At 40.0% G+C, this 23,112-nt stretch overlaps 2 protein-coding genes across 2 annotated transcripts; both read left to right on the top strand.

Annotated features, from left to right (window-relative positions):
- The first annotated feature begins 921 nt into the window (after positions 1-921).
- Positions 922-6,702, top strand: myoz1a (myozenin 1a). The gene is made up of 6 exons (XM_041947846.1): positions 922-1,123; positions 3,001-3,087; positions 3,392-3,579; positions 4,057-4,312; positions 5,581-5,743; positions 5,824-6,702. The coding sequence occupies exons 2-6, from the start codon at positions 3,003-3,005 to the stop codon at positions 6,056-6,058; spliced, it is 927 nt and encodes a 308-aa protein (XP_041803780.1). The 5' UTR covers positions 922-1,123; positions 3,001-3,002; the 3' UTR covers positions 6,059-6,702.
- An 823-nt stretch (positions 6,703-7,525) lies between these two features.
- Positions 7,526-22,900, top strand: hhat (hedgehog acyltransferase). The gene is made up of 12 exons (XM_041947797.1): positions 7,526-7,634; positions 8,462-8,610; positions 8,711-8,775; positions 9,057-9,170; positions 9,271-9,465; positions 10,663-10,875; positions 11,097-11,274; positions 11,735-11,885; positions 13,930-13,965; positions 16,517-16,718; positions 17,221-17,365; positions 20,971-22,900. Exons 2-12 carry the CDS (start codon positions 8,490-8,492, stop codon positions 21,054-21,056), a joined length of 1,506 nt encoding a protein of 501 aa, XP_041803731.1. The 5' UTR covers positions 7,526-7,634; positions 8,462-8,489; the 3' UTR covers positions 21,057-22,900.
- Positions 22,901-23,112: the final 212 nt, after the last annotated feature.

The raw sequence follows: 23,112 nt of genomic DNA on the forward strand, positions 1-23,112 counted from the left end.
AAACATGTTGCTGACTTCAAATTCAGAATAAGCAAATATTTACAAAAATTAATGCAGTTGATGAGTCCAAGATTAAATATATTGTCTTTGTTTGTTTGTTTGTCGTAGTTTTCCATTGAGCATATGTCGAAAAGGACTAACAAATGATCACATTTTGTTTAATTTATGTTTTACACAGCATTTAGATTTGGGACAAAGGTGCTGGGGGGTTGCACTGAGGGACTTTGGACTCATGGCTTCAATATTTCTAAAATCCAATCCTGGCTACATTTCAATAACTTTATTTGATGCTGCAGTTTTTGAAACGCTCTTAAAAAAAATATCACAAAGGATACTGCAGGACAAGACATGCATAATCTGTCTGTGGTTATTGGCCTTTGGACGCCCTCCAGTACTTTGACAAGTGCTTGCACAAGCTGTTAACCATGCAAATGTAGCTTGAGTATCTGACAGATCTGTCTCTACTAGTCCATCATGTCCAGTCACATGATGCTTTAGAGAAACTGAAAATGTGACAATCTAGTGTCAGGTTAGAGTAATGTAGGGAGTAAAAGAGCTAACCCTCACTCCGAAACACTGACATGGCCTTAATATACTCACATATACTTTCACAGTGCACTTGTACATACTCCCTCACTCTGCTCTGCTCTCTGTGTACCCCAAACACACCCCCAGAGTCCTTTGAGGTTATCTTATAGCTAAAGTCTGTTCCCATCGTTCTTTGCGACTAAATATAGTCTTCTGAACCATCTGTGAAAATGATTTTGTTCCCATAATGTCCCCATCAGCACTTTCAGCTGGCCAACAGAGACTTCTCCCCTCGTTTTAACCCCCCCGTCTCGAATCCCTATTCATACTCCTAACCCCACCCTCCTCCTCCTCCTCCTGTCTTGACACCAACACCGCTGCCACCCACAACCCCAACCCTCTGGAAGATCTGCCATCTGAGCGTAGGGTGGGTTTTGCACTTCCCGGGACCTCGGTCCAGCCATACGTAGGGTCAGAGGCACTGAGGGATTTGTAAACCTGTGATCGAGCTCACCAGCATTGAGCCTTTGGTCTCCTCATCTCTGTTTGGTATTTATAGGTCTGTCTCTCCTCCCAGGATTACAACAAAAGCCCGGTGAGTGGATCTGCATCCCATCGGTGTGCTTTGTTCTAATAATCAACCAACAGCTTGAATTTAAATTCTGGCTACTGCAAATATTGGGAGTGGGACGAAAGATGTGCAACATGTTCCCAATCATACGTTCAGTGGCTTTTGCAGCTCATCTCAGGAAAAAGGATAATGGAAGATGACCTCAACAAGTCAACATAACCAGATTATTGCTTTGCTTTTCATGAGAATTCTTTTGATTCTACCAACGATTAAAGTAAATGGCTCTGGGAGTCACTTTGCTGCTTTTAGATTTTCTTGGTACGCCTTAAAACGACCAAAGGAATGGGTGAATGTGCTGACCATCTCTCTCCGTGGGCGTTGCAGAGATTTTATATGGTGTTACCAAAGTCTCACAGGGGGGTGGTAAATTTGAGCACAAGGGGTCCCTTAGCTTGTAGTTATTTAAGGCAATTAAAACAGAGTCCAAAACCCACCTTGTGAACATCCACAACTACTACGGCTCTCACTCGTGTTTTGAGACAGCTTCAAACATACACTTTGAATTGTTTTCTCGGGGTGTGTATTGTGTCCTTAAGAGTTGTGTCAAGCCCATTTGATAGTTGAATGACGCCATTACACGTCGCTAAAATGTCTTGGCTGGAAATGGCTTTTAAAAATAGCTGCAGTGGGTTGAGTTACAGCCTGTGGATGTGATGTGATGTTTTGCCACTTGACTGGGTCTTAAAGAAACTGTTGAGAGCTTAAGGTGTTATTATGCACATAGGAAGACAAAAACTGTGTAAAATAAACTTATAAGATAATGTAAGCACCAGATACATATGCAGGAAAATGTGGTTGTTGTTAATGTGCTTCAACACATTCAATGTGCTAAGTGTTAATATGCTTCAACAGTGAGTGGTATCTCGACAGATAAGGAAAGTATTACTCCATCTTCCCCCGCGTATATGTTCCCATGCATGCTGCAGATTGGGGAATATGATCAGATCCTATTCTTTGATACAGAGGCTTTCACTTTTAATGCAGTAGAACAGCATCTGAATGCAGTGATCACCAGTTTCTCCCTGAACACTGCTTCTGTTTATGTTGACTGAGTCTGTGTACAGATCTTGTGTCCCCAAACAAAACTGAAAGACACGTTAAGCTGTATGTTTCCTTTGGTGCAGACATCTGTTTCACTGGGGAATGTGGGGAATCTGAGGGCAATGACATCCCCTTTGAACTTGAAAAATGAGCAGGGCCCATCCCGTCTGTGTGTCTGCTACACTCAGGCCTCGTGGATTGGCTTTCAGGGGCTGTTGATGGCTGTAGGTGTTGACGGTGAACCGTGATCTTGAGAAGTTGGTGGGAGATAATCGCAAGGCAGTCTGATCAAGTTTCTTTCAATTGTGTGGAATGTACTGTATCTTAAACCTGAAGCAAAAACACCCTTCAGTGCATTTCACCTTTGTCTGAACCTGCAGCTATGCAAAATTAGGGTCATGTTACTGTCACTTAATTCTTTTGAATAGGAATGTTTTCTGAAATATAATTTAATGACTCATGACATCAAACAAAACTTCCTTAATTTACTGCATTAAAAACATTGTTTGGTTTAGTTCTTTGTCTTTAATTTATCTTTTTTCTTTAGTTTTATTTTGCAGGAAATATTATGAAATAGGGGCTATTATTATTTAGAATTTAAATTTATAGTTTAACCACAAAATATATTCTGGTGAAGCTTTGACACTACTTTGATTTGTCTCTTGAGAAAAAGAGCTTCACTGTCATTACTTCTATCACTGCTAAATATGCTGAAAAAAGCATGCTCAAATTATTTTTTAATTATGTTTGCAACCCTAATATTATTACTACTAACATCATGTTCTTTCCTGAACCTCCAGACATGCCTCTTGGAACACCTGCCCCCCTAAACAAGCGGAAAAAGCTCGCCAAGATCATAACTGACCTATCGCATATCACTCAAGATGGTAAGGCTGGCATGAAATTACATGAATACGAAACCAAATCTCCATATGTCAATGCAGCTCTTTCATATAAAGACAGAACACATAAATAGATGAATGACAGGTGATAGGAACTGTAGGAGGATGGATGGATGGAAGGTTATGTCTACATAGAACAACAGTTGTGATGAAACACATCACTGAATATATCAGTAAAGCTTCACTTAAATGTGAAAGATTAAAATCTTTCAGAGTTTTTAGTAACATTTTTTCCACATTCATACTTTTCTGAATGTAACGCCCATTTGATCGAATGTCCCTTACCTAGAGTATGAGTCGGAGCCAGAGGCATCTGAGTTCGACCTGGGAACTAAGATCAGGACTCCCAAAGACATCATGCTGGAGGAGCTTTCCCTGCAGAAGAACCGAGGCTCCAAGATGTTCAAGATGAGGCAGCAGAGAGTGGAGAAGTTCATCTACGAGAACAACCCTGACGTCTTCAGCAGTGAGTCTATGGTGAGAGCATAGTTCATGGAGAAAACAAAACCCAGTCATTTTTTGTAACTTAAAAAGGTAACTTTGCCAAAAGGTGATGATACAATGTGAATAATACAACCAAAAATTCCAGAGAAACCCTGAAACACCTCCAAATTCCATGGAGAAATGTGGCAGTGCCCTTTTTTATTTCTATTCTAACTATTTGAAAGTAACATAGTAATAGGACTGTAGGCCATAAACTGACTTGATTCTCTAAATTTTAAGCCACCTCGAACAATGATGTTTAAACACTTATTACTGATCAATCAAACCAGGTGGATGGTTCTGTAATTGTCTGAAGAAGATAAATGCTTGTAATAAACACTCAGATTCAGTGTGCTCAGTTATACTTGTCAGTTAACTTCATGAAGATGAGATTGTTTATGATTTATCAGCAAATACAAAAGAATGTGCTGTGTGACATATGGTTGGTTAAATTGATTGTGTTTCTTTCAGGACAACCTCCAGAAGTTTGTACCTTCTCTGGGTGGTCAGATGGGAGGTCAGTTTATAAATGTTGGAGGGCATTTTGTTAGCAAAGAGGCTGGACAGCTGCACTTTGTAGGGCTACATGCCGGAGGAGGGGCCCCTGTGCCTCCTCCAAAGCCTGGAAGCAAAGGTGCAGGAGCAGGAGGTGCAGGAGGACAAGGTGGGGGCGACCATGGGAAAGGTGGAAAAGGAGAAGGAGCTAGTGAGTGGTCTCCACTAAAAGGTGGGTGTCATTTTTTGGTCACTGTTAGATGGATTATGTGATTGTTGTTGCACAAATACAAAAAACATAACTATGCATTTTACAATACATCTCCTGAGTTGTGTTTGATTTTGACAATTGATCCTGACAAAATCCTTGACAATGAATGAATGGAAGAATGAGAAGACAGAAATTATGAATAAATAATATGCACACACAAAGAAATAATTTAATATAATAATTTCAGATCCGAGACTATGCATTGAAGCATTTGTAGAATAATTACTCTACTTATTACTGTACAGTAAGATGCCATCTTAAAGAGTAACACCTGCTGAAAAGCTTGTCTTTGCTGACATCCAATTTCTCACCTGGCTGCACTGATGTATAGGTGTATTTGATGACCCAATGACATCGATGCTTGGTGTGGTTACTGGTGTAACAGACCACATCTCAGACATGAAACAGGCTTGAAACTTTCAACAGATGAGGGCAGCAAGACACTGCTTTTCAGCCCGGTGTTAAGATACTTTTTAAAGGTTAAAATAGTGTGACATTTGGGGAAATATGCTTCTCTGCTTTCTTGCCAAAATTAGAGGATAGAAGAAATCATGTTTGTAAAGTACATGTGCAGCTACCACCAACAGCTGGTTAGCTTAGTTTATCTTAAAAACTGGAGAAGGAGGAAACAGCTTGCCCAGCTCTGCCAAAAGGTAAGAACATCTGGCAACCAGCACCTCTAAAGCTCACTAATTGAAACATTATATCCTGTTTGTCTATTCCATACAGAAACCAAAGTGTAAAAGCAATCTTGTCATTGCTGTAAGGTTGCCCGGCAACCAGCAGAGACGTCCCTCCAGTACATCACCACACCCACTCAAGAAATCTTCAGGCACAAAACCTCTGTGACACTACACTGTGCTGTTTTTACACTTTGGTTGTAGTATTAATTAAACTAATGAGATATAATGTATTAGTTTGTGAACTTTAGGAAGATTTTTCAACTTTCAGACAGAGTTAAGTTAGCTGTTTGCTTGTGTTTCCAGTCTTTGTGCTAAGCTAAGTTGAGCAGCTGCTGGCTTTAACTACATATTTAGCATACAGACATAGAGAGGAGCATTTACCATCTCATCTCACTCTTAGTAACAAAATGAATGAGAATACGTCCCAAAAACTTTAACATAAATAATCCACAAATGTCACAAATATTACACATAGACTGTTAAATATAATTTTACAACTCCAGTCAAGTGTGTCATATGCTCTAGCCATGGATGCTTCCTTCACAGGAGGTGGAAGGGATGACGCTAAGAAGCACATTCATGTGAAGACGTACGTGTCACCATGGGAGAAGGCAATGAAGGGTGATGAAAATCTGATTGCCACTCTGAAAACTGCAATGCCTGGTCCCATTCAACAAAAGGATATTCCCAAGTGGAAAAGCTTCAACAGGTACTTCCCTCAAGGCCTGACTTTGCAGGTGCTATGTGATAAACAGGGGCTTTAATAACCCTCTCACCTTCCTTTGCTAGATGTGCCATGCCCTTCGGCGGCTTTGAGAAGGCAAACCAGTTCCTGAAATTCCAGCTGCCAGAAACGGAGGCGACCAAAGAGGAGCCTGAACCAGCTGTGGTATACCAACAGGACATCGGCTGCCGGCCTTCCTTCAACCGCACCCCTATTGGCTGGGTGGGCAGCAGTGAACCCAGCAGCATTCATATGGAGACGGATGCTGTGCCCTTCGATGGAGAGACCGACGAGCTGTGAAAACATATTCATACTGTGATTACACTCACTGTGCTCAGACACATACACACACGCAAGCATGAATGCATGTACACACGTTAACATGCACACACACACACACGATAGACGGGCTTACAATTAACTGTTATATTGATGAATTTGAATTTCTCAATGTGGACAACTGAACACGTACATGAATTGTGGTCATGTTCTTATTTTGCTCTGAATTTGGTTGTAAGGTAAAGAAAAAAGCTTTAGATGTTATGGGGAGATGGAGCATCAAAGGTTTATTTGTTAAGTTCAGAAGTTGAGTTTAAACACTCCTTTAATTTGTCAGAAAAGTTGATGAGAAGTTGTAGATTTTGTCAATGAGTTAAGAATGAATCACATATGAAGGACAAATTCATGTTATGTTACTGTTTTGCACGCTGTCCTGTTGTCAACTTGTTACCATATTTGTTATTTCCCAGTGCCTTTTTTGTTGTTAAGATTATCTGATGTTTTGTTGAGCCATGCAAACCCTTGCAACCTGTCTTAATTTAAGATGCATGCATAGAGTCAGTTGCTGACCCATTGGCCTACTGTACCAACAGTTTCTCCACAATAAACCCTTTCAAAATGTAACAATCCTCTTGTAGAGTGATTAAAATCTCAAGGGAAAATCATTGTGTGTGTGTGTGAAAATCATTATAAATTAAATTTCCTAAATTAATACACATTTGTATGTACAATCCAAACTTTCAGTTATGTTTCCAGCACATGAAAAGAGATCTTAAAAAGAGCAAAACTTTCCGAGTTGCCTCAGAGAAAAGGTACTCTTTTCATTACAGAACAGTGGTGAAAATAGCTTGAAAGTTAAAATCAGAACTATTTCAGCGTTCAATTACTGATATCAACTTTATTTCCTGCTCCATACAGCATGGCATGGGTCTATCTATCTGTCTATCAACTCAAAATAAAAACTAAAAAATATCAATTATTATTAGTTATTAGTCTTTATTTTCATTTATTTTACAGGGGACGATTAGTTATTGCTATCTAACTATCATTATTGTTTTCACGCTGTTAGCTCATATGAAAAATGTAGGCTAAAATCAGCATTTTTTACTAACGTACTGTAAAAACATTTCAGTCATACATGTATTGTTTTACTTGAGCAGAAGTACAAAAGTGTTAGCAGCAACATGTACTTACAGTACCAAAAGCAAAAGTACTTAAAGTATTATTTTGCTGCTTCATCATGTTTTGTTGAAAAGTCTTGATATTCGAAGTACTATAGCTTTCTAATAAATGCAGTAGCATAATGAAGTAGAAATAGCATAAAATTTCCACCTCAGGCTACATCCATGACTCTAGCAAATACAGTAGGTTCCTCTGGTAGAAGCTAACGAGCTACTCCAGCACAGTTGGGGGCGGACATGCTCTTAAAAGTTGCTTGCTAGACATCATGAATGAAACCAGGACGAAGAAGAATTCATTACCTTTGAATGTCGGATGCCGGGGTGTATTAACGTGATGTCCCTACGGTCCAGGTCTTATGAGACAGTGCAGTCTACAATTTAAAGCAGCGCAATGGACGCCAGCTCAGTACTATTAGGTAACACTACAACTTGTTTCAAATGATGTGCTACCATAGCTAACGTTAGCTAAGTACCATTCGAGTAGGACAACTTACGGAAGTTTTCATCCGACCGAACTGAAAATTTAACATGGCCAAATTAGCAGGAAAACCTGTAACGTTACACACACGCCGATTTGGTGTCAGTCGTCTCGTCATAATCTCAAATGCCAAGACGATGCTAATCAACGTTAACGTTAGCTGGTTTGGCTAGACAGTAGCTAACGTTATGTTACTTTACTTTGGCCGGTTGGTCCAATACGTCATAGTCAGCAACCTCTGGGTGCAGTGTTACCTAGCAACGACAGTGATTTGCTATATGCTATTTGCTAACGTCTTGACACGATCTCACGAAGCTAACTGCAGTCAGTACGATGAAAATAATACATAATATTAACTTTAGACAAGCTGCCTTTGCCATTCACAACCTCTGTCAACATCAGCTCACCATTTAACGGTTTACAAGAATATTATAAGTATGTTTTGAATCCAGAATATCAGTGACAAATGAGTCAATGATCGATATACCGTTACCATAACTGATGGTTGTGTGTTCCCAGAGTGTCCAAATATGATGGTGGTAACAATAAAACGCTTTACTAAAATCACATTTGGTTTTGCACGAGCCTGACACAGACAGACAGTGTAATGATGGTTGATGGTCCTGCAGTATGATGCTACAGCACCCTTGTTTGATTTGATGAAGAAGTGCCCGCAGGTCTTCTTGTGTTGACGTCTGTATGATGACATTTTTTGACAGTTTCATCTATCTTGTAGATCTGATTAATTCACTCACCATTTTTTAGGTGCACTATAGCACAGTGATTTTACCTGATGACATCTAAACCAAAGGCCCTGTTGGCCCCCCTGCCTTGGACAGAGATCCTTGCTTACTGGGTGCTGTCCTTTGGCTCTCATCTGTACTCTTTCTACCAACTGCACAGGTTCTCCAAAGGTAAGGTCGATATATAGACAGATATCAGCATGTTGGTTTAATGAATTGAGAAAATAAAGTGAAGAAAAATGAAGCTGTTATTTCCTGTTTTGTACCTCAGAGCATGAAGCAGGATTGCAGAGGGAATTCCACCTGGAAAAAGGCCTTCTGAAAGGTTTTAATAGGGTAAGTTCAATATTGAAAATGCTGATTAAAAGCCCAATCTGAACCAACATGTTGCTTCTCACTGAAAACAGTGTTGCGTCTGTAGTGTACAGTCCTTATTTAAGATATTTTGTGTTACAAAATACATTTAAAAGCTTTTGTTTCTAGTTCAGTTTTTGAAGGACTTTATCCATTGCTGCATACAAATTAAGGCCCCTTAACTTATTTTGACTTTTCCAAGCCTCTTTTCAACAGCCTTTGAGTGTGTTGTTTCCCATGGTGAAGTTAGTTGTTTTTGTTAGGACCCATCAGACTTTGAGTGGAGTTTCTGGACTGAGTGGGCTAAGAAGTCTTTGCTGTGGACTCTGATTGGTCATGGCGTGGTATCAAGACTGACCAACATCTTTTACCCCAAGGTAGGAAGTGGCTGGCAGTGGCTGCTGCAGTACTCTACAGAATATTGCTCTTAGTTGGGAGATGTTTTAATCCAACACAGTTTTGATGTGTCGTTAACAGTTTAGGGTGCCAGCGCTCACAATATATGGCCTCTTGGCAGCCAGCAGTGTGCTGGGGATCAAAGGCGTGAGTGTGCTGCTGGTACATCTGGGCTTGTCCTTTTCAGTGGCCCGACTGCGAAAGCCTGCTCTGTCATGGGCCTGTAACCTGCTGCTGCTCTCCACACTTCACATCCAACCACTTCAAGAGATCCAGGTGGGTTGTATATACTTGTTTCTGATTGTTGGAGGGGTGTCTTTGTCTTCTTTTGAAAGGATAAAACGGACAAGTAAAAGTGTTGCATAGTGAAGAAAAAGACACATTTGAAAAGTTTTGTGCATGTGGTGTTAATTGTTTGGAGGGTCAAAAAGTACAGAAAGACAAAAATATAAAGATTTAGGGAAAATGAGGACACTTAATGTGTGTCTATGTTGCATTGTAGAATTTACAATTTCTTTTACACTATTGTACTGTAAGTCAATTTTGAGAATTACTTGTCATACAGTATTTGCAAAGAACACAAGAGGGCACAAGATACTAAAGGGAGCCATTTGACCACTAGGCTCCATCATACTGTGTCCACACCAAAAGATAAATGTTGAGTGAATTTATTTAAAGCATATGTACCAAGCAGTTTATTTCCACTATTTTGCGAGGATTAGAAGATGAGAAGAAACTCAGTGTCTTCCTCCAAGCATTTGAAAGTAGCTACCAGTTAGAGGCAGTAGGAGACATGCTAATAGGCAACCACAGCAAGGTGAGATTGTACCAAATTACCATTTCTTTAATGCACCACAGTGATAAAGTAAATCAATTACAGACCAAAAATATTGAAATTCAGTTTTAATGAGTTAAAGAACTCAATTCCATTCATTTTTACATCGATTGGTCATTATGGAAGCTGCCTCTTAGTATTTCAGTACATTTAGGGTATAAACCTGTGATCTGAACTGTGCAGTATCTGACACATCGAGCATGGTTACAGCCATACAACTGTTCTCCAGGCATAATGGATAGAAATTTGAATTTAATAAGTGAAAAGGTTTGACAGACCTGTGCATACTTTTATAAATCTACCTCTTTCCCTCCTGTGCTCACGCTCCACACACACACACACATGCAGCTGTGTAAAATTGAGTCCTGTCTTACAGCCAAACGTCAAAGGCAGTGATATTCTGGATGCTGTTAAACAAACCTCATTAAAAAGTTATCTTAAGCATGTGTTTATTAGTATGTGTTGACAGATTTTCATAAATTGTTTAAATCTGCTGTAATCTGCTAGTGTTCTCACTTGGATCGGTGTCACTTCTTAAATAAAAGCTTCTAATTTTAGTGTCAAACTGTCACTATTAACATAAGGATTTGTCAGGAATGTGTTCTGAAAATAATTGGCCTTCCCTCTGTTTTACACAGAGAGGCTGGTATCAGACCGAGGAGGAATACTATCTGCTACTCTTCAGTGTTGCTGTCTGTGGTCTCCGCTTCATCAGCTTCAGCCTGGAGCATTGCTGGTGCCCTCTAGACCGGGGTGTAGTTGTGCAGCTCTGTTGGCTGTTTTCATACACCTTCTATCATCCTTTTTTCTACAATGGGCCCATTATCACATACAAAGACTATTGTGAGCAGGTACGGGAGCCCACACAGGCTACTCCTGAATTAAACTGCAATTTAGTCTAAAATGGCCTTTTTTGTTTTGTTCTGGCGAAACATCAGTGATGTTGTCAGATTGTCACTGCTGCAGCTTTTTTTATTTGCCGCATGTTTTTACAACCCAGTATTTATTCTTCTGGTGTTTTTCTGATTCAGCCTGCAACCCTTAACAACATGCTCATGTTCTACTCTTGCAGATGTGGAGGCCTGCTGAGGAGACAGACAGGGACGAATCTGCTCTTAGCTACTTGGTTCTCAGATCAGGACGGATCCTGCTATGGTGGTGCATTGCAGAATACATGATCCATGTCATGTACATGCACTCCATCCAGTCTAATGAGACATACTTAGAAATACTTCCTCCTTGGGCCTTGGGTAAGTCTTTACACTGCATGTATTTTTTGACCTTCATATATAGTATAACACTGAATTACAGCTTTAATTTTTCCCTGCCACTTCAGGGACATGTTGAACATGTTTTCAAGATGCAGTACTTAAAAAACACATTGCCCCCAAAGAAATTAGTTGGTTCTAACACAACATCATATATGCTGATCAAGGACTTACTTATTGGCCTTGATTCATAATCCAGTCATCATCCTGTGATGTGATTTTGTCTATAATTAAATAAAATGACAGAGTTGGTATCTATCAAGTATTTTTAATTAGCTTTTACATGTTTTCACAAATTTGAAGGCATGAATCAGCCAGGTTATGTACCCTCTAACAATTCACAGGTATCACAGGAAAAATCTCCATGGAAAGTATAGAACTTGTCTTAATCGGTAAACCATAACATATTAATTCAAAACTCTCCCTTTTCTCCCTGTCGCAGGTGGTCTGGCCCTGGCCCTTGTCCAGTTCTTCTATGTGAAGTATCTGGTGCTGTTTGGACTTCCGTCCATGCTGGCTACTTTGGATAAACTAGTCCCCCCAAAGCTTCCTCGCTGTGTCAGCATCATGTACAGTTTCACGGGGATGTGGAGGTAAGATCATTCGGTGCAAACAACTCCAGTTAACACCACTGACATACATACTGCATTAACACTTCAGTGACTGGAAAAGCTAGCATCCCAGATATCCTTGAGGAAAAGGTACATTTAAGGTCAAGTGCCTTAAGTGCTCACTGTTCTTTGGCAGTAAGACTGGTCACAGCAAATTGTCTCATCTTCTGTCATTACTGGCAATCAGAACCACAGGTCACCTCTGCACCAGGGACATTATATCATTCTTTCAAGCTCAAACTGAAATGGTTTGTTCACTGGGAGCATCACTACATTTACAGGCCATGTGTTTGTTGTTTTTTCCCAAAGAAAACCCGGTTAGAAGCACCATTACTAAGACAACAAAGAAAACCATGAAACAAAACCAAACCTTCTACATGTTAAAATAGCCAAATAGAAGGCCAGTTAGAAATGAGTGTCGTTGTGATTTTAAAGGGATCTGACAAAAGCCAGTTGTCACTATATGTATAACACCAACCAGCGTAACAGCATTAAGGAGAATTTTACTTTATTTTTTTTAAGTCTGTGATGGAGTTGATGGACACACATCACTGTACGGGACATAACATAGACTTACATTAATTTTCTGGAGACTTCCACACACACGTACCTCTGCAAAGACTGGACATTATAAAAGGAAATATTGTGATGATTGCTGCATTTATTAAGCTCATTTCACAGTTTAATCACAAAGCAAAGGAAAAGACTGTACCTGGTTTATGCTGAAGGGGTCGCAATTGCTCAAGTTAATGAACACACACATTGCAGTGCTTTTTACACGGTGATGAATCAACTTAATCTGCAAGACTTCAAATAGAAAAAGGCCAAAGACAACAAAGTTTCCACTGCCGTGAAAAATATTTCAGGACATTCAAGTTTATACAGTGGTGAATATTATGTGTTTACCAGTTAGCTTTGAGATCCTCCAGGATGCTCATCACTTCTGGCTATTGATTATCATGTATTCAGTCTAATGCAGCACTCAATAAATCTTCCCTTCATGAAGGTTATAATCATTGTTTGTTAAAACTGTTTCAGCCTGTTGATTCAACTGTACGTTCGTATTAGATGCTGCAGCTCGTGGAGCTGTTGAACTCCTTCTGACAGCTTCCTCTATTATTTTGTCCACCCCATTTATATCAGTGAGGGTTTGCTAAATAACAGGGACATCTCCAGCATCAGAAACTACATGCTCCAAAATAACAATGATAGTGTAAATAAATGTATTTAGCATGTATCCAAATCAGGTGTTACAAAATGCTTTACATAAGGCCATAAAATTAATTAATTAAGAGTGAAGACATTGAAATAAATTTTGTTAAAATGGTAAGAACAATGACAACAAACAACAAAAACTGCACATTATAACCTTTAAGAAGGTATAATTTGTTGCACAACTGTTGTATTAGACTGCATGAATTTTAGTTAGAAATAAGGTTGAGACAGAACAAACATGTCTCGTGATATGAAAAAATGGCAGTGTTGGACAGCAAGTCATATGTGCTTTACCTCACGGTTATAGTGTAAAACAAAAAAAGCAAAAAAAGTATTGCAGTGTTTTATGTCTCCTCCTCATAGCAAAATGGCTCTGTTCCTAAATGTAAACTAAAAACAAGGAGAAAATGCTCTCTGAATTTAGACTACATGAAGCTGAGATTGAAGGCTGTGTGTTTGGTTTTGCAATAAAAATGCACTGGCTGTAGACGAGATTGACCAATGTGCTGACACCGATGCACTCCAATCCCAGCCTGCGTGTGCTGAGCTCACAAATGTTGACTACATTGATGGAATGCATAAAGCTGTCCACTGACATCATTGACGAAGCAGCTTCAGTTTACAGGCAGGGCGGAAAAAAAAAAAACCTAAATCTAATCCTGTCAATGACAAAGAGACACACACATGCATCATACATACTGCGCATGCCTCAGTTTATGTGAAGCCCAGTGCTCAGGTGTTTCTCACTCAGTGCTATATTATTATGTAAATTTGTGACTCAGATATGCTTTTTTTCTTTGCTCACTCTCAGGCACTTTGACGAGGGTCTGTATCGATGGCTCATCAGGTAAGAGGCACTTCATGAGCGGTGGACAGACTAATTCAGATGTTAATGCTTACTAAAAATATGAAATGTCAACTAATTCAAATAAACGCTCTTATTTTAGAATCTATCTATCTATCTATCTATCTATCTATCTATCTATCTATCTATCTATCTATCTATCTATCTATCTATCTATCTATCTATCTATCTATCTATCTATCTATCTATCTATCTATCTATCTATCTATCTATCTATCTGCATGTGTTTAATCATGCTGTTATTTATTACACACTTACTGTAAAGACTCACTTCCTGCAGGGCATTGAACTTGAATAGCCTAAAACAAAAGGTGCCATTCTCCAGCTGCCTGCCAGCATGCTTCATCATAATGGACAAGGATACTGCATTTGCATGCAGGCTTTCTCATGATTATGAGGTTGCATGTTGTTGGTGAACAGTTCTTCTGTTGTGTTACTGTTCCCGCACCCTGGAGAAATGCCTCCTTGTTTAATATGTGCATATGTAATGTGAGCATTATGTGTTTGCTCACTTGTACTTTGGACACTGCACATTATTAGTTTGTCTGCTTTTAATGATGCACACTCGGCTGACTGCAGCCTATTGGGGGTTTATGGTCCGCTTGGTAGACGCGTTTTGCTACATTAAGGCGACACTACAGTTGCACAGTTGTCAGAAAGCACACTGTGATATCCTGTGCTGTCTTGGTTATTGTTTGCTAATTAGTTTTTGTGTTGACTGTTTGACGTGTGTGACGGTGTACACGCACATCTGCTCAGACGTTAAATATGAGTTTAGAATGAAATATGACACATCAGACGGTTTAAGTGGCTCCAATTATTTTACTAAAGATCCTCAGATTGAAATTACAAATGCAAGTTTCCATTTTAATCCGTGCCCATTGGAAATTGTTTTCTCCTGCTTAATGGCATCACTGGCAGTTCTCTTACTGCTGATGCAAAATGATACCCACACCACAATGCCCTGATGTTCCTTCTCGTGAAAGTGCTTTTAAAGAGGTTTTAATGCTGTTCTGAAATTCTGTTGAAATTGTCTGAAGAGCGCTAGATGAGTGCGTAGGTGTTAAATGATGTGCTCTACATGGCTCACTGACACCTCGTCTCCCTGGGCAGCTAAGTGGCTCATTCTTCGCCATTCCATTACGCCGCTCTCCCTGTCTGTTTCCACTGTGTCTCAGGTTCTCTGTTTCACACGCGCACAGTTATCAGCCAACAAAAAGCTCTTACTGGCTGTGTGAGTTATTACAGCTACGTATGAAAAGGAGTGTTTGATCCCAGATCCTGGGGAAAATTAGTTGTAAGTAAATAAGTGGGGTCATGGATTGGGTCAGGCGGTGGGATAGTCAGCATTTAACGTCTGGTATGTCTATAAGAGCATAGAAACCAACCATAATAGTTGTCAGTGTCAGCCTATAAAGCTTGTGTGCATTCAGTATCCAGGTGTTACATAACACACTGATTATTCAGGGTATTAATGTATATCTAAAAATTATCATATTTTGATTAACATCTGTTTAGAATCCATTTACATATGAATTATTTAAATACATGGATAGGTACTCAGTATGTTTAGGTATTCAGTTTGCTCCTGCTCTAACACTCTGGTTCCTCTCCATCTGTTTTTGCACCTACTTTCATCCTCCAATATGGCCAAGCTGGCCACTCTATTTAAGGCTCAGAAAATGCTGGCTCATCTTTCAGGAACATTGATTAGCCACAGGGTGGCTGAGATAATTAGTTCCCAGCACAGCAACACTACACAGAACGCAATGTTTGTTTCAAAGTGTGTTGGAGTGATGTAGCATGTTGAGACTCTCGGTACCTTTGGGACAGACGAGGCTCTCACAATATCTGAGATCATCTGTCTTCACGGCGAGCTCCGCTTTCTTCACTGATTGGTGGGATATTATTCACAGACAGTGGGCTATCACATGAAGAGTTATCTGATCTAAACCACTGTAAATTGACATGCACCAGTTATGTGCTAGATATTTGATGTCCATGAAAAATGTACTTTGTATCCTCAATGTTTAAACCAAAATGTTGAATCAGGCCTTAGCAGACCAAACTTAGAGAGTAAAGTCAGCTCCAGTAATAAAAAAAAGGCAAATTGATGTAGAAAGTGGGTTAAAAGTGTGTCAAGGGTTTGGTGTGAATCACAGAAATCACTTTGGAATCATTAACCCAGTTGCAGAATTATTAACAACTTGGAAGCATTGGTATTCCCTGGAGTGCCTCTATATTTGCAGTGGATGTTAGAACAACTTTTATTTGATTAAATGTCAATGAACAACTCATAATAATTTATGTAACAGGCAGACCAATTCATCGGTGCATTGTGGTGCCATTTCTGCCCCCCTTTGTTTTACCTCTGCGCTGTTTACTGGCTGCAGTACATCTTTGCCCTGCCCGTACTAAAGCTCACCATTTATTTACTTTTTGTGTGGGGCAGGTTATAATCTACTTTTAAACAACTTTATTCATTCTGACTGCATTTTGATGTATTTGATCATGTTATGTACTCATATTCCAGATACATCTATGTGCCACTGGGAGGTTCACGGCACGGCCTTCTTTACAAAATGTTATCCACCGGCCTTGCGTTCGGATTCGTCTGCCTCTGGCACGGTGGCCATGACTACTTACAGTACTGGGCCCTGATGAACTGGGTCGGAGTTCTGGTGGAAAATGGACTGAAGTCTCTTTTTGCCTCATCCTTTATTCACTCCATTGTTGTAAGTGAGAAATCCAAGTATTTACCTCTGACAGTGCAAAAACATTAGATTAAAACTGTATATGGATGTAATTCCATTTAGTTAAGATGTGTAGACATCTTGACGTCTTTGCTGTAGTTAGAAATAAAGGGGTCATGTAATCTGATTTAATAAGTGATAATGCCTGGAGCTGCTACAGTAAGTACAGGCAGGAGACAAACTGGTTGGACCCTGTCACATCTAATTGGCATTTTCAGTTAATGTCCAACATTAACGTGAGTAAAAGTCTATTTCCAATACATTAGCATTAGAGACATTCAGGCTATTCTTGCTTCTTTGGCCTCTAGCTTTTGGAAAGAAATATTTATGATGTCTGATGACACACTGTGTAATCTTCCTAGTTAACGGTCACACAGTTCATTAGTGCCAGGTGCTCTTCTGTTCTTTGTTGCTCAGATTTACGATGAAAATCTCTTGTGGTTCTCCTGCAGTTTACTAATTTATTTATTTACTGTTTTTCCAGGAGCAGAATTTCTCTGTGGCGATGGAAAGGCGCTGCGTCGCCCTCCTCTCTGCCTTCTCCACTGCCATGCTCATCCTGTCTAATCTGGTGTTCCTTGGGGGGATACATGTTGGCAGAATCTTCTGGAAGCGTGTCTTCATTCAAGGTAAATTACCTTCCACAACACACGCTCACTAGGACTCGCGTGTGTCTTTTTATTTTGCAGGATTGTTCCAGGTGGCATTTATAAATGTGTTTCCAATGGGGGGAAATCAGTCATGTGGTCTTTTAATTTGACAGTTTAGTTGCATTGTAGGATATTTCACATTCTCCTCCAGAGGTGACAGCGGCTAAAGATACTACTGTATGTCTAAAGTGACAGTCAGAGAGAGGCCAACTCACATAGGCGGAAAATAAAATCATGAATAAAATATGATAAAATGATTGAAAATGCTGCTGTTCAGTGGGTCTGTATATCTAGCAGTATTTTCAGTGGATGTTGAGGGGCTGGTTGTACTGGGGCATTTTATGCATCTGCATGGGCAAACTCTCCCAAATAGACATCTGCCTCATAGTTGTGCCAGTTCCTGTTTTGCTCCCTGCGTCTTTATTTGGCTCATTTGGTACCTAAAGCAAGCTGGCAGGCCCTCCTGAAGTGTTTCTACACATGATAAGCAGTCTGAGCTGCACTCGCCGCTGGGTTGGGCACAGAGTCAGTGCTGAGGGCTCAGCTCAGTTCTGATACGTCATCATATAATTTATTAACGAGAATTGTTAATTAATTCTGAAATAAAATGCTAATTTTACAAAATTTTAAAGCAGCAGTCATTGATTTTTTTGGGCCACTCAGGGGCAGCAAAAGTAGCTGTAAACACAGCAGTGACATTATATTGTGAAGAGAGGACTATTGTGTTAGCAAACAGCTGGCTATTTACTCATCCAGCAGACACAGATCAACATTAGCCTTTATTTAAAGTTGTGCTTCTGGCCACCCTACAAATATTACTCTGTTGCTCTTCCTTTGTCTCTACCGACTCCTGAGAGAAATATCTGGCTCTTTAGCGGCTCAATGTTCCACTGTGTTCACCAGCTAGTCGCTAACTTTGTCTGCCGTTAGGTGCTGAGCAGGCGGTGTACAGCCTGTTTTTCAGAGTTTTCTTTCTGGAAACACTGATGATGAGAGCTGTGCGGCTGAATTAAAAGACTGTAAAACCAAAACAGTGAGCTGAAAGACGCTAAAACGCTCTGGAGAGCTGAGAAAGGCTGCATATTGGGGTGATGATGCTCTGTGGGTGCTCAGATTTGCTTTCTCTGTATTAAAACAAATTATTAGCAGTCTAAAAGGTTTGGTGGGATCAGAGTGGAAGGACAGAGGAACTGTGAGTCCAGGGGCGCTGACTCAAGCCCCTTTTACACTTCCACTGATACCATGAAATTTTCCGGACATTACCCGGAGGAGCTGTCTGTGTCAGTTGGCCTGGACACTAAACTGGCTTTACCATGCCGGCTCCTTGGTACCAAGCCCATGAAATGTAATGAGTATGTGTGAATAGATGAGTGTAGCTGCTTCAGACTCTTTTCTGCTTGCCTGGATGTTGTTTCCCACTCTTTCATTGACACTGCGACTACGTCCAAATACATGCAGGATTGATATCAATGCAAAAGCAGTCATCATTACAGATGAGTCCTCAATCAATGCTCAAAAATAAGACATTATAAAATAAAACTCTTAAAGTTTGGCTGTTTAGGCTCTTTTCAGTCACCAGTTAAGCTTTGTGAAGCGTAAAAAGTTGTTGGATGCCTGGCAGGCTCACAGCAATTTGTGCGTAACATTATGCTTCTTCTAGCACTCCTGACCTCTTTCCCACACACACAGCACTGTAGACTTGGTGTAAATAACTTAACAGCAACCTAAAAATAAGAACAGTGTGTGTGAAAATACCATTTCTGCAGTGAATTATTCAGAGTAAGAACCAGAAACTAAACTGAGAATCTCAGTTTGCTTTTATGGTGATTCATTTGGACCATTAAAAAAACTAAAAATAAAGATGGCACTGCCTGATGCTGACTTAAACCTTTTATTAATTGTGTTGCTTTCACTGAGTGCTTGTGTTTTTGTACTGGAAACTGAAATACTGTATAATGCATCCAGCTGAAAACCTGTTTCTTGTGTCTGCATGTGTCTGCACAATAAACCCCAGAGGGCGAGTTGTGGTTTGCCTCATTAACATAAGATCAATGTTTTTAAAGCAGCTTGTCTGGGATTTTTACTGGTGCAGACAGTAATGTAATTGTAATGTGACCTCTCTAATAAGAAAACAAATCCCTAATCGCACTGTGTCTACAGTCATATATGTTGACTGAGGATGTATAAAGTGTGTTGTGTATGTTACCTTTGCATGCTACCCAACAGACCCAAAGTCTGTAGGATTCATCCACTGAGGACCATGAGTGTCTGTAAAGCTTGGGTTGTCAGTCAGGTGTCAGTTTCTACTTTGCTGAGAGGCGCAGTCCTTCTGATCTCTAATCAGCTTCATATTTAGTTTTGAGTTACCTCTCTGGAAGTGATTCACCTCATCTGAACTTGAAGCACTCAGTTAATCAAGTGGCACAAGAGACTGGTGTAATTACAGCACGGGTTGATTCGAGCCATAGTAACATGTGACTGGTGGACATGTAACTTTTTCCACTCTCCGTCTCTTTGCCAGGTTTTAGTGGTTTTCTCTGGAGCCTGGAAGCAACTCTGTATGTTCCAGAGTTCCAAGTAGTACCTGACACACTTGGCCCGTGGTGTGTGCTTCCTTTAAGTTCTACTTTTCACTCTGTTAGTCTGAGTAAAAGTTGGATGGCTGGTTGGAGAATATGTTTCACACTGAGGGTGTTAATGAAATTTACATACCTGCAAAGACAGAACGCTGGGACGTCTCGGCACGCCTTGGCAAGGCTTGCTCCTGGTGCAGCTCCAGGGCCCTAAAAAGGCTTTGGATAATTCATTTAGATGTTATTAATGCATAATATTTTGAAAGCATGCGTGAAACTGGTCCACGTTTTGTGTAATCTGATTAAACTAGCATTATTGATTACCTGCATTTGCTGGAAGCATCATTGAGGCTCTTTTTAAAAACAAATGCAAACATAAATACATGCTAATTTCCTGCATATTAAAGTTTTGTGGGGTTTTTTTCCCAGCCCTAGCCCATATAACCATTCTCGCAGATTCGCAGATAGGAAACTGACAGTACAGCTGTGTACAAAGCAGTCTGTGCGTATGTGAATTAGATTTTGACATGAATAGAAAAGAATAGACCATTGAAAGGCATTGTGTGTGCAGGTGCAGGTTACTGAGATAACCTGGAGACAAGCCAGTTGGAGAGGAGGTGCAGACAGCTGTCTTTACCTGCCTGCTCAACCCTCTAAGAAGCAGCTATAAATAGAAAAAGAGAATAACCATAACACAACACAGTACAGCAGAGAGAATTGGCCAAAATACTGCTCCGGCTGCTACCGCCTCACTAGCTCCTGTAAAAGAATGCTAGTCTTTATAGTCGATACTCTGAGAAGCATCAGTGCAGAGCAGTTAGCTGAGTTTAGATTTAAATCATCAGTATTTATTAAGGAAACTATACCCTGAGTCAGGAGAAAAAGCGTTAAGGACTGAATTTACAGTGAGTTCACTATGTACATAATCCCAATTTAAATGAAAAACTCTAAATATGTCCTGTTACAGATAAAATAAAACAGATGAGTATCCTGTCTTTCTTTTCATTTCAGGCTGGTTCACCATGGCCCCACCTATGCTGGCTTTCCTCTACTGCTTTGCTCAGATTGGACTTGAGTGGACTTCTCACCCACCATGAGTCACCTTGACTTTGTATCGGAGCGAGAATCCCTGCGACCGGACAACCAATCTGCTGAGTCCAGCGCCTTGTCCTCACCAGCCAGAGTCTCTGTGGCTAACCTGGCTCGTAGCCACTGAACCTGTCCAAACCTGGCTGAGGTGCAGCTGAGCAGCCACTTTTCCTGCAAGACCTCACAAATCTGTCTGCAAGCTAAGACTTAGAGGATCAGTTTTGATTCTTTGTAAGGAGAGAGCTTCTTGTACTTGGGACATTCTCTCAAACTATGATAGAATGAGTGTGAAGCAGTAAGTTCAGTACATCTCCGGTAGCAGCCCTGCTAGTGTCAAGTTTTTACCCAAGCTTCACTGAATCAGTTATTCTAAGACACTGTAAAAGAAAAGATGGACCCTGAATCTGGCTTGGTTATATCACTCTGATAAGGTTTTGCTCAGTGGTGCAGTGAGCTGGAGAAATGCTAATATCATATTTACCTTCATCCTCTACCTCGCGACAAAAGCAGTGTAGGCAGAGACCTGATCAATGTCATTATTTCCTCTACAGATGTAATTGGGCAGTTAAAGTAGAATGACACTAATATTAGTAGATGTGTTGTTTAAAAGCTTTGGAGGGACCACACTGTAGCTTTTAATTGAACGCAGTAACAATGGTGGATGACATTTATCCACTGAAATGCAGACGAAAGCTATTTTCTGAGCCAGGATGTAAAACAAACCCACAAGCTGTAGCTTTTTAATGTGTTGATACCGCCAAAATGTCAACTGTACAATGAGTCAGACCACGTTTGGATTAAAACCTTCAAGTTTCATGATTATGAACATCCATCCATCTTTCTGTGTTACACTGGATATGATGCAGTGAGTCATTACAGTTTCATTGTTCCAGCTGTGCGCGTGTCCTCATGCATACAAGTCAGGACATTGTGGGTATTTTGGGGTATGTTGAAGAGGTTAACCTGCTCTAAAATTAATCTGAAATCTTCTTCATTATTAACTTCATCCAAAATCAACTCATAAAACTCTTTCAGGAAGTATTAAACAGCTCTATCTTAATATTTTCAATGCAGAGTTTTGAAGTTCTCTGAGTATTTTTAAAGGATACGGCTGGTGTAATTCTAGATTTTTTCTTATATAAAAAATTAAGTAAAATTAAAATAATGCATTGTGTAAGCAAAATGCTGAATCTTTTCTGGTTCCAGCTTCTCAAACGTGAGGAGTTGCTGCTTTTCTCTGCTTTATATAATTGTAAACTAATATTCTTTAGGATTTGGACTATATGTTGGACAAGACATCTGTATTTTGATATTTTATATACCAAACAATCAATGAATGGAGAAAATAACCTCAGACTAATCTCTAATAATTCTTGTTGTTTGCAGCTCCATTGAGGGTCATCAGGTTGAGGTCATCTATTGAAGCAGGGACATGATGATGAGGTGGTTGACCCGTTAACACCACAAGTACACAGTATGAATAGTTCTTGGTGATAAGTTACCCATCTTGAAAGCATTTCTTTCTTTTATATTTCAGATCAAAATATATTACTTACTGTGTAATCCAGTGGGGGGGGGGTAACTCGTTTGTCACCAATTTTAAAAGACAAACTTCATGTTCTGTGAAGTAACAGAAAGCTGCTTGAAAAAGCTGCTCTTACTCTTCACAGTACACAGAAAGGAGAGCAAACAGCTCCAGGCTTTGGCTTCCAAGATTAGTTTTAGAACTGGTGAATTTTAAATCAGAGGTGCCATCGCTGAGATTCATCATCATCATCATCATCAAATCATGACTGTTGCCAAGGTTTGCAGCTGTCTTACCTGCACATGTCTGTGACTTCTGCCTCTATCAGTGGTGAATAAACTGTTAAAATAACAGCTACTTTGTGAGTAATTAATAAAAGTACAGCGTAAACTGATGTCTGAGTGCTTCCATTAGTTGATTTCTGTTTCTCGGGATTATCACATCCAGAGTGGCATTAAGCAGGATCAGCGTGAGCAGCGGGGTCAGCGAGGAATCCTCTTAAATGAGCACAAAACTGTGAGGTTTATCTGACCTAAGAC

The sequence above is a fragment of the Chelmon rostratus genome, chromosome 11 (genome assembly GCF_017976325.1).
Source record: "Chelmon rostratus isolate fCheRos1 chromosome 11, fCheRos1.pri, whole genome shotgun sequence".
NCBI classification, from domain to species: Eukaryota; Metazoa; Chordata; class Actinopteri; order Chaetodontiformes; family Chaetodontidae; genus Chelmon; species Chelmon rostratus.

Bases quoted from the DNA above. Each gene is read 5' to 3' on its own strand.
- myoz1a (XM_041947846.1), top strand. From the start codon at position 3,003: ATGCCTCTTGGAACACCTGCCCCCCTAAACAAGCGGAAAAAGCTCGCC. The intron at 3,580-4,056 runs GTGAGAGCATAG...TGTTTCTTTCAG, and splicing joins TCTTCAGCAGTGAGTCTATG to GACAACCTCCAGAAGTTTGT. The intron at 5,744-5,823 runs GTACTTCCCTCA...TTCCTTTGCTAG, and splicing joins AAGTGGAAAAGCTTCAACAG to ATGTGCCATGCCCTTCGGCG.
- hhat (XM_041947797.1), top strand. From the start codon at position 8,490: ATGACATCTAAACCAAAGGCCCTGTTGGCCCCCCTGCCTTGGACAGAG. The intron at 11,275-11,734 runs GTAAGTCTTTAC...TCCCTGTCGCAG, and splicing joins ACTTCCTCCTTGGGCCTTGG to GTGGTCTGGCCCTGGCCCTT. The intron at 11,886-13,929 runs GTAAGATCATTC...GCTCACTCTCAG, and splicing joins AGTTTCACGGGGATGTGGAG to GCACTTTGACGAGGGTCTGT.